The sequence below is a fragment of the Ciona robusta genome, chromosome 3 (genome assembly GCF_009617815.1).
Source record: "Ciona robusta chromosome 3, ASM961781v2".
NCBI lineage: Eukaryota > Metazoa > Chordata > Ascidiacea > Phlebobranchia > Cionidae > Ciona > Ciona robusta.
The window spans coordinates 2209470-2221549 of record NC_143237.1 but is presented as its reverse complement, the minus strand read 5'-3'; the positions used below and the strand labels follow the sequence as shown (position 1 = coordinate 2221549).

The 12080-nt window shown below is 37.9% G+C and overlaps 1 protein-coding gene across 1 annotated transcript; it reads right to left on the bottom strand.

Annotated features, from left to right (window-relative positions):
* Positions 1-978: 978 nt before the first annotated feature.
* LOC149737621 (uncharacterized) lies at positions 979-8863 on the bottom strand. The gene is made up of 8 exons (XM_089873846.1): positions 7948-8863; positions 7479-7604; positions 7233-7364; positions 6766-6917; positions 6621-6685; positions 3358-3408; positions 2872-2956; positions 979-2707 (listed from the first exon to the last, which is right to left on the bottom strand). The coding sequence occupies exons 1-8, from the start codon at positions 8770-8772 to the stop codon at positions 1897-1899; spliced, it is 2247 nt and encodes a 748-aa protein (XP_089729972.1). The 5' UTR covers positions 8773-8863; the 3' UTR covers positions 979-1896.
* Between the last annotated feature and the right edge of the window lie 3217 nt (positions 8864-12080).

Below are 12080 nucleotides of genomic sequence, written 5' to 3'. Positions count from 1 at the left end.
GAACCACAAAATTTCGGTGGTGTTAATATGAATTAGCAAGCGTTTAAGTTTAGCACCTTACTTTTACGCTGTTTCTATTTAAAAAATAATGTTTTTATTTAAACACCGATTTGTAATAAATTAAAACAGTATTCGGCTTTGGCGCGCGATTTAAATAATCGTGAGGATACTGTCGAATCACCCAGTAACATTTTTTGTTTATCATCAAATAGAAGCTCGTTTTTTAACATTAATTATAAAAGCGTCCCACTTTACCCCACCCTATTATATAGTTTTAAACCGGTCAGATATATTTTATTGCACAACGTTGTCATGTAAGTTTATCAAGTACACAACTTATCAGTTGAAAGCGAGTGTCTTATACCATTAGTGTTTTCCCAGAGGACATTCATACACACCAGTGTCCGTCGCTGATGTTCGTTCACGAGATCCGGTTACTCGACCTATATACCATTAATGTCGTCCACGAAACCATTATCTCAATCATTTACTTATATTGCAAGTTACCCAAGTACAAACTTGAATTCGATGCAAATGGCTTGCAATTTACACAATTCATTTGTTACTAATACAGCAATTACCGCTAATTGTATTGCAATTAAGACACACCTGCTTGCAGCGTTGGTCATGGGTATCATACGATTTTACTTCAAACAATCGGTGCAATACTGACATTCATATGCTAACCTTGTACAGGAAAATGTATATTAGTGAAATGAAATATGACACTGACCTTGTGCTTAGGCTGCTACTCATGTTGCTCCAGCGCAGTGATTACGGGCTTAGCGTTATTCCATTGTTGGCGTACGGAGCCTTTCAAGAAACCTAACTAATACCATCTTTGCTTAACTCTGTTTAAAACAAACAAACGAAAGAACCTTGGTTAAGAAAATCATACCGTATGTGACTAATTACTGCATGATCTTTTATACTAGACGTCCTGAGAAAAAACTTCACACACAGTAATTACGCACTCAGTCAAACTTGTCCGAAAAAACTTTTAATCAAATGTTCTGCTTGCAGTTGTAGCAGCATCATAGCTGCCTTTAAATTGAACCAAGAATTCGCATAAATAAATCAAGAACAGCATGCAAAAAGAGATGACTACTCCTGTGACGTAAACAAAACAATCCCGTACTGCATAATCCGTGAGGTGGCGCTAGAGGATCGTTGTCGGGCAAACCCGAATGAGTGAAACACCACTGTTGCGGCAATGGCCGCCTTGCATAGCTCTTTCGGTTTTCCAAAAGTGTTTGTGGGTGTGAACAACTATAAATGTAGATTGTGGAACAAATAGGGTCAAAATAAGGAAGACTTAAATAACACCACGAACACGTAACTCTCGAAGAAAGAAAAACAAAACAGAAGATTGTCCGGTTGGGGTAATGAGTTGCGTGCATTGGACACGACCGTTTGTACGTTCGCTCAAATGAACAATTGCGATCGAGCAGCTCTAAGTTTGTCAGGATTTTCAAACACACAGAATATGCAGCTGTGGCAAGCAAAAATGGAAACATACGCGAAAAATAAAATATGGCTGGCAGTTTCGGGGCTACAACAAAACTGCATCATTATTTGCATGGTACGAGCAGCTTACAGTTATAGACAGCGTCGTAACCTGAATTATGATTTGACGCTATGGATGATATGGTTAGTATGAATACACTTGTGATGAATCGGTACATAGGATAACTACATGTTGCTAAGCCTTCATGGCTTTGTCGTATGATTGCTCTTAATTCTACATGATTCCAATATGAGTGGAGGCAGGGATGTAATGGAGCAGCTTCAGTAACTTAATGTTTGATCCCTGAACGTTAGCCTGCACGTATGTAAGTTCGGTGTGCAGCCTTCGAGACAATCCCGAAAAGTTTACACAGAATACGCGCCAAAAAATTAAGGCTTTGATCGGAGGGAACGACCGCCGCTAGGAGAGCTAAAGAGCCCCGCAAGCCGGAGAAGTGATCCGGCAGCAAGTTTAATTTCTTCTTCTTCTTCATCACTTGCTCTTCCGCTGATCAGTCTCTTCCTGCTAAGAGCAGCATCTTGCCCAAGTAACTTGTGTCCGGATGACCTGGTATGGTAGTTGGACGGGTTGAAACGAAGACTTTTCGTTTGTGGAGAATCTTTCCCACTGTCAGCATCACTTATTTTCCTGGACCTTTTCACAGGAGTGCTCTTCTTGTTGACTTGCTTCACTCCCTCCTTTGCAATTCGAACCTTTAGCTTTTTATTCTTGGACTTGACTGACTTTTTCGTGCGCGATTTCCCCTGCAGAGATTTTCCAGACTTCGTACCTGGAGACTTTGACGTTTTCCGACTCTTCGAAACATCTTGAAGATCCTCTTTCAACTTCCTCTTTTTCCCTGACTTGTGGCGGAAGCTCTTCATGCTCCCGAATCCAGAATCGAAGAGACTTGGCTCTTCATTTTCGCTCTTCTCATCATCTGACCCTTCCACCTTGACATCTTCCATAACCACCATCATGTCATCAATGATGACGTCATCATCATCTTCCTCAAGCCCATCATCTTCAGTCTCGAACTCATACGCCGCATCCGGAGCAGATTTTTCGCTCTCAGGAGTGACGCAGCGGGTTACTTCATCTTTGGATTGAGTCCGGATGTAGGAATGATCTTCGGAGGGATCACGGATCACCAAAGTTTCCGACCCAACAGATTCCTCGCTGTCTAATCTCTGCCGATATCTAAAACAAAAGAGAAGAAAATAAATAAAGTAACAAAAAGTATATTTTTTTAGAAAAAAAAACTTTGAAAGATATGATAGTTTCAGTTATCCGTATGGTTCACAATTATAACAACTTTAAATATTACTGAACAACATTCAACCAACAGTGTATTGTCTTCTTACCCAACAGTGGCGTTCCAATCAGCATCACGGAAAATATCCTTTAAAGTATTTCTTATGTTGGATGGACGCTGGGTGGGCGACGAATCTGAAATTAATGATGAATGTATAAATTAATGACGGAATGTAACTTACTTTATCCTGGCGTGGTAAGCCAACGACAGTCGTTATAACACGAGTGTTCTGTTTCATGCACCTCATACCCGCTTTAAAGTTACCACATATATGTAATTTTGTAGGCATTATAATTATTTTGACAAAAAGTTTTTTTTTGTTATTCATAGCTGACGATTTAGACAACCGTTAAGTCTTGGCCAAGGACACACACGCCCACAATTGTAGCATCATTGAGCGTCGAACCCATAAACTCTGGGCTAGAAGCAGGAACTGTAACCATTTAAGAACTTTGTCCAAACATTGGAAACGTCATTTTACAATAAGAGTCACACGGCAAAACACATTCCGTCTAATTGCTTTTTGTTGGCTTACCGTTTCGTCGAAGTCCCATTAAATTAAGCGCTGCCGAGGCCATGTCCGGGTCTGTAGAAAAAACAAATGGTTTTACTCCTTCGGCTTTTGTTTCATGCCTCGTAAAGTTAAACATGGGTGTCTGGATTTGCTCATATATGTATTGTAGTTGCTTGCAAAAAACTCTAATGGGTTTTGTGCTTTTAAACATAGAACATAACATATGTTATAGCAATCTTTATAAAGTTTGCGAAACAACGTATTACGAAGTTGTTATAACGTGCTGCGTCAGGTTATTCGGATTGGCATATACAGTAGAATACAATAAAAAATCAACACGTATTATATATTTGTGCCTGATGTATTTATACACTACGGCGGCAATTTTGTTATCAAGGGATTAATGCGTAACCAACGAAGTCGAGCCGGGTGCTTGTAGTAGATACATGGAAACACTTAGTTGGCTAGTAACGTATCGACCCCGGGTTCGAGTACAATAAAACGAGGGTTAGTTTAAACCCGACACTTAAGCTGCTACTCCACTATTGTAGGAGCTGGGATAACAATAAATGGTAAACAGGCGCCAGACAAATGACTTGAGGGAACACACAAGGTTTGTCAATAGAATCTGAGGCGCAATTGGCTGTAGCGTTTTGGGCGGGAAACTGAAACACGTGTGTCGAATCGCAACGTCTTATATCCACAGGCCGAGAAATCCTCAAGGCTATTTTGAAGATTTAAAATTCGTTAAGATTATTCTTTAATGATATTTCAAAGTGTTGCACATATTTATTATTTGAGGATGTTTTAAAAAAGAGTTTAAATTAATTCATGATATCCTAAATAAGGAAATTTATAAGAGCAACATTAAGTTTACACTTATTCATTCAAGTGCATACGCCATTCGTAATTTAGTGCAGCTATCATTTGATATTAGACATCTGGTTCTTGTGCTTTGCGGTTAGAATTTTTATTAAACCTCCTGTAATAACAAATAGCGCTGGGAAAGCGTTGGATATGTTAAATACACTAACAAGTAACAGGGTATTAGTTGGTATCGTACAATACCAAACTAGCACAAATGTTAAAAAAATCTGGTTCGACTGTGATATAGCGATTAACAATAGGAATTAGAAACATGGGCGAATGAAGAACAACAATGTAGGTTGTGCGTATGGGATGTGAAACTGGTTCAATGCGGTTCAATGCAGTTTCGACTCTAATACGGCCTACACAAGGGCTGTATCATGGCTCGCAATAAACCGATTAACATGGCATTAGACGGCAATAGCGAACGCACAGCTTGATTCGGAGTTCGTTTAGTGGTCGCACAGCGGGTGGGCTATCACAAAAGTCAGGCGTCAGTATCGAAACTGTTTTAACACGAAAGCAGTTTTATGTATAGTAGGGTGAAGGAAGATTGGACACATTTAACTCTTTTCTTGTTTTATTCCGTAGTAAACAAAAAAATTTAAAGAATTATAAAACTGCATCCTCATGACTTCCATATACCTTTGTTAATTGTTTAAAACACGATCAAGATATTTGAATATTATGTGCTAAAGGTGTCCCGTCTTTCCTCACCCTGTATAATTATATATGAAACTCGATCAACAAGCGTACCGTTTTTTAAAGCTTTGGTAAAATCTTGGGAGTATTGGTAAATGCAGTTTAACCCACAGTTGCCAAATAAAAGGAACCGCATTGATTGATGTGGTGAATGCAGTATACTTTGACTCTACTTGTTTGTATAGACGCATAGCAGGTTTAAAGCTGTTTTAGAACTGGGGTGCTATATGATATCACATCTTTTCCTTAAAATATTCAATTTGCGAGCGGTAGTTATATTCTAATTGTTTTTTAATAGATTCGTGAACTGTTTGAAATTTTATAGGCATTCGTTATTCGATTTTAATTTTATCAAACCAACATATTAGTTTACCACAACCATATAGGTAGCCGGTCACAAAGTAGTACATGTAAATCCAATTTACAGTGAATTAAATTGTTTAATAAGTGAACGCGAAATCCAATAAGCAGCCAGCGATTCAAAAGGAAAGGAATCTTATCGTGAGGCATACGAACGTAGCAGGCACTGTTTATTATACGAAGCGAGGCACGGCTCGATACTTTACTGTTGCCACGCAACTGTTTAATCCCAAAGGACGCCAAATGTCGCAGTCAGCCATACAGGGACTTCGATATATTGACCGGCGAGTATAGCTATCGAATACTTGGTTAACGTTACGGGGTTGTGGCTTTACAATACGACGGTACATGCATTCTCTTTCAACGCTGTCTTTGTTCAAAATGACAATTTAATTATACCCAGTGCATGCTGTAGGACATTATTATACCGTGCGTCCTAATGATAAGATTTAAAATATTGTCCAAAGTTTAAAAATGTTGTCCAAAATATAAAGCATTCACTTATTATATTACTAAATGAAATTACTAATAATTTGATGCATGGAGATTTAGAAAGGTGATCGGTACCTTTAAATTACTGAGTAAACTGAATTAGTAAGTTAAGTGGTACAAGGTAAATTGGGTCAAGAAGTCATATATAGGGCCCTATGGCCTACACTGCATGGTCCAGCGCATAACTAAGTGTTTTGAGAATAAACAGAATTAAGACGGACATTCCAGTGATAATGGGGAGATATAAAATATGCGGCAACCGCTAAAAGAACTCGGGATAGATTTAATTCGTGGCGTTCAAAAGCACTTGGCACCAATGTAGCACTAGTTACAAGTCAACATATACGACAACAAAGCGATACTTCAATCAATGAAGAGTTTGCTTAAGGTACTTATACAGGACTGCCGCACACATGGCTACTACCACGTGCTGGATGCTGACATTTAATTGACTTGTCAATCACATAAGTTGAAACAATCGAAAATGAAATATCTTAGCGGTCCTAGTAGATTTAAAATATGGAAAATATTCCTACAGGCATTTTTATTTTTAAATACCAAAATACGTTTAATTTTCTGGACAAATGCATAGTGGGGTGCATAGTTCATAACACTCCAGTTTATTACTTGCAGTCATTGAACTTATGATGGCAGGGCACAAAGATTAACTATCGCTATAACATTACTCTCAATGAAACAGATGTTTACATTCCATGGCACTGCTTGTCACCACTTTTATTGTGCACCCACAAACATATACAGCTCAACCATTGTGAAGCTCTCTATGTAGAAAACTGCACTGTGAGCTATATTTCCCTTTTTATACTACACACTGTGAGTTATACTTTGCAAATATCACTTACCTGCCCATAATGTTGAGTCTGCTGGTGTATTTGGACTCCAAGAAGGCACTCTTCCAGTTTCAACACTAAAATACAAAGAATGTCAATCCAGGTCAATACAAAACTAGTTTATATTTAATCTCATGTCACCAGAGTGTTAACTTACCCTGGCAGAAGGTTGGCAAGATTGTTTAATGACAATGGTTGTCCTATGCCATTGGGGTGCAAATATGGATAAAAGGGACTCCGTTTTAAAGCTTGTACCAAGTTAGGTCTATATGCCGGGTCTATACACCACAACGAGCCTTTTACTGTTTCCTGAAAGAGAAAACATTACGTGTGAAATCTATGTTTATAGTGATCATATATAATTGTTACATAGGACATATATATATATATATATGATATAGCAAAAGTTTATAATGTCAAAAAGTTTCGATAAAAAGAGTTCTAAAATTGAACACATTCAAGCGGAACCTTTATGTAAAGTCACAAGCGTAAAATTGCCAACATGAGCTATCTAACCCAACCCTCAATTTTCTATTATATTAACACCCACTTATCTGTGTTTGACAATATGATTGCCATGTAACTGTGATTCAAACTTGTTATCATATATTTGAAACCTATTACCTTTCTTTTATTTGGAATTTCCGCTTTTTTGAAGCATCTGTTAAGCGATAAATTATGACGGATTGAATTCTTCCATCCAGAAGGGGCAGTTTTGAAGTAGGGGAAATGCTTACACACCCAAGAATAAATTTCCTGTGAAATCAAAATATTCAATATAAATTAGGTTTACAGACACTAATATAATAGACACAATGTAAACAGATAATCAGGATTTATGCTGACAGATATTGGTAAGAATAAAATTACCTTCACGGGAAGGCGTTTTTCAACCGAATCTTCAACTGCCATAAATATGAGACAACTGAATGAATAGGGAGGTTTACTCATTGGGTTATATTCGAATTCCGAAGCATTGTATCGACCTGGGGAACTCTGAAAATATAAAAATTTAGTTGGTATTAGTTTCAATGGAATCAGTACAAACATAGGTGATGTTTTTTAAATTTTAGTAAAACTTGCGGTAATATTACTAAAATACAGTTCCATTCATAGGTATCAAACATAGAGAACATAAATTGATTAATGTGAAAAATGCATATAATTCGGCTCTGCTTGTTTGTATAGACATCTAACATCTTAGATAATCTAGAATTAAAATGGGGGTGCTGAAACATAAGTTAACACCCTTGGCCTTGTTTTTAATGTTTGATTAACAGTACTTTTTAAATAAATATTGTACAAATTTAAATGAAATTAGTGCATAACCAGAACATACCCTTTCATTGACCCGAGATTTGGCGGTGAATATCGATTTGTTCAAATCCTGGTTGTCTTCACTTTCATCTCCACTGAGGCTGATTCCAGGATCATCAGGGTTACATTTTCTTATCGCTCGTATTAGGTCCGTGTTGTTCTCACTCAGCCATGAAAGACAAGTTAAATCATTGTCTTCTTGTTCCATGCCTGGCAAGCTTGGTAGTGAAGCAAGAGAAGAATCTAGGGGACCCGATTCGTTTGAACTGATCACGCTGTCTTTATCATCACAACCCATGCCTAAGTCGGATGAAACAGAATTCATGAATTTGTTCAGATCTCCATAGTCGTTGCTATCTCTCTGTGGTATGATGGGCATGGAGTTATGCGTTTCATTTCTCCTAGAGTGCAGCTGCATTGACGGTGCTATTTTATACGGTGAACGTTGGATTTTTCCCACTGTAGCAACACGTGGCGGTTGGTTGAAAGAAGTTGTTGGTTCTTGTTTAATAACTGAGGTCCGTGAAGAGGAGACTGCGATACGAAACGTTGTGTTCTTTGAATCTTTAGTTAAACTTGGAACACGAAGCGACTCTTCTTCATTCTTCTTGGCTAAACAAATGGGAATCACGATACGATTTCCTATTGTCTTGAAGATATCCGCCTTTGTGCTGTTTTTCAGCAAATCCAACAAGTTCGGCTTCTCCAATGCATTAGAATTGGGATTGACTGCAGCATTTGTCTGCACAGCAGTTGCACTTGGATATGATTGATTTACAACGGGTGGCATCTTCTTATTGTCTTCAGATGATGGTACAGATATATCATTGGTGTTTGGTGGCATCATATTGCTCAGTAAACATATTTCATAAACACATTATAACTACATTACAATTGATTGACAGATTATGATTTCTGTAAACATATTACAAGAAAAGGTAAATAAACTATTTCGGATATACACCTATTTTGGTCACAACACACAACTAATAAACATTTATAGTTTGACGTTGACCTTGCTTTTCACATCCGCCACTCAAAACCACTGTATTTACATTTTCTGAAGATAAGCAAACACAGTCACTCCCCTGATAACTAATCAACCAGTTGTACTAATAAGAGAAGAAAACTTTAATCAATTACTGCGGATAACAGCGCCTCGATCACATGCTGACGCGTATGTTGTTTGTCACTTTTAATTTAAAAGCCAAGCACACATATCCGCATAAACATGACGTTTAACCGACTGGCGCAACATTGAACCGCCAAGGGGCAACGCTGCAGTTTTAAAATCGCGGAACTGGGCAACCTGTTATGGGATCTCCATAGCAACGAAAAGCATTCAGTGCAACCCAATCGTGCGTACTTCCCCGAACGTCGTCTCGCGTAACCGACTTTAAAAAGTACACGAACGCCAAATCAGAAAATGCTTGAACCACACTAAAAAAACGTAGTAATCCACGGTCAAGCAGTATCGCACGATTTGTGGAAACGTTGTGTACTCGACACATCGTCCAGACGCAATTAATCGCACCCGCGTGTGAGACTTACATCATAAAGAAGAGATTACGGTCACAGGAAAGATTAACGGAATACACACAGTTTGACTAAAACACACGAAACGGGAAATATCTCAAATTGGAGTAAATACCAAGTCAGCGACCAAAAACAGTAAAAACATTATCACATATAACGTTTCTGAGGTTGAAATAAACAGTTCACCGCGTAATTAGATAAGCACGACTCACCTACTTAGAAGACCGTATAGCTTTATAGCGAATACAAAGTAATGAAATACCTAGATGTTTCTCTATAAACGTACTCACTGCCTGGAAATCTTTTAAAGCCTCCACACTAAAGTCAACCAAATTCTCTGTCCTGTTCAACAAAGTTGTTTTTCTTCTATCTTAGTGTGGAGAATTCGCTCTAAAGCGTCGATTCGTAAAAGCGGGAGACAAAAGTTTTGTAATGGATCTGGCAGAGCCTGGGGCGCAGGTCTGGTGGTTAAATTGCTAAAACAACGTAGATTCGATGAACCGGAGAACGATTCACCGTTACGCACCGAAGCTCACGACCCTCAGGCAAAAGTAAGAACTTTATTGCGAATTGTTCCTTTCGGCGCTTGTAAACAACTTGCCGATTATTTTGGAATATTTTCGCCGATAAGAGCATGTTGTTTCTCAATGATTATACCAACTGAGTTTCAAACCAATATACATAAATTAAAACTTAATATAAAAACAGTTACCGCTATACGTGTTATACTTGTTTTGTAAAACAGCTCGATACGCAAATAAATGCCAAAAGAGCTGTTTTATAAAACAAGTATAAAGTGTTACTGTTTAGAACCTGTTTAAAACTTCTTTAAAGCGTCTGACTAGCGTTTAGATAACAAAACAGATACGGTACATAATCATTCGTATTGTTTCATGCAGTCGAGTATGTTTATGCAAGACGGCGTCAGTGGTGCCTAGTTACTAATCCTACAATTAAATCCGAATTACGTCATTCTGTATTGAGTTTAATACCAGATAAGAAACTTTATATTTCATGGAGATTTTAAACGACACGATTTTTTTTGTCAAACACAATTTTAACTCGCAAGATTGTAAAAATATAAAACAATTTAAAACACATTTTATAGTTTATACGATCTTGACATAAGGCGTAAGCAATGACGTACTATCTATCACTTCAATATCTTTCGTAGCGAAAACTGTCTGAAATCTTTTGACGCGAACCGAAAAAAAAACTCGCATAGATACTAAGGCCTTGTTCTAGCGACAGATGTCGAACCAGACTGGCTTCTACTCGGCCTCTCTCTCAGCAAGCAAGGAAGCGTATTAAAGCTTATGCAGAAATGATGTCACGCGGTAGCCATGACGATTCAAATGAGTTGCCATGGTAACGTTTCCTGAAACCCAAGCTCGTACCAGCGAAGAGCAGGAAATGGCGTCACGTGACCATACATCGACTGCAGACGTGTTACACGAAACAGCGCGCATGTGCGAAAATAGCCACTGTGCTTGTGCGCCACGTCAGCGCGTCTTATTTAAAGAAACAAGACGTCTTAGTGGCGTGCGATAGTAACAACTGCAACGACTCTCACCACTGTATAAATAGATCTTAGTAATTAGCGCGTCATGACCACCGTGCATGTCGCTATGGGATACAAAGATGCGCGAGTGACAACGATGGATTATACCAAGCTCTAATGTAATTGATCTACCCTTGCTTTCTTAAGGCTCCCAAGCATGCTTTACATTTAATGTATCTCTGCATAATCATATACCAGGTTTACAGCTATTACAGAATATGTGACTAACACTATGATATTATGGGCATGTTATACAATATAAAATCACACATATAGTTACACAGTTAAATTTTATTGCAAACAAGTGAATTGAAGCTTTGTATTAAGCGGATATTGCTGAGCATAACACTCGCGTGTTTGCATATCTTCTCTCATGTAAGAATTTGCAAAGAGTATTTCATTGTGCTTAGTTTTCACAGGCCCTCCATACTATAGCCTACTTAACAAATGTTGACATATGATTACCCTCTGTCCTTCAATTCCTCAATTATCAGTTATGTAAATTTTAGAGCTGGGTAGTGCCTGGTATAATCATATACTAATATAACTAAACACTTAAACTGAGTATTAACCAAGCTTGATAAGGAATGTTTACCAGTTCATTTCTGACTCCTCATTCACATAGGAATAACTGTGCAAAGTGCATACAGCTCTCACGCATGAGATGTTATAAGTAATAAAATGTTTCTCAAACATAATTAGAACATAATTATTAATTATAGCTGTTAATGGCTAAGCGAATCAGGAAACCATAAATTAAACACAACCAAATGCACCAACTGCTCAAGTTAGTTTGCAATTAAATTATAAATCACTATGTGCGTAAATACAAACCTATATAAAACGCAAACAAAAATAGAAAAGCAACAATTCCCATGCCATATAAACTGCACTTTACACCTGCATGTCACAAACATTTGCATTAGCACCGCTTAACGCAATCACTGCATTATTGGAACTGCCATATTTAACATCAAAGCTCCTGTATGCAATAACCGCCATGCTTTGACACCATACTTATAATGATTAATATTCATCACAGCAAATATTGAGTGTCC

Excerpts from the sequence above, each read along its gene's own strand:
- LOC149737621 (XM_089873846.1), bottom strand. The coding sequence starts at position 8,772 with ATGATGCCACCAAACACCAATGATATATCTGTACCATCATCTGAAGAC. Across the intron at positions 7,605-7,947 it reads AATCTCGGGTCAATGAAAGG|AGTTCCCCAGGTCGATACAA; the intron begins GTATGTTCTGGT and ends TTATATTTTCAG. Across the intron at positions 6,918-7,232 it reads AAATTCCAAATAAAAGAAAG|GAAACAGTAAAAGGCTCGTT; the intron begins GTAATAGGTTTC and ends TTTCTCTTTCAG.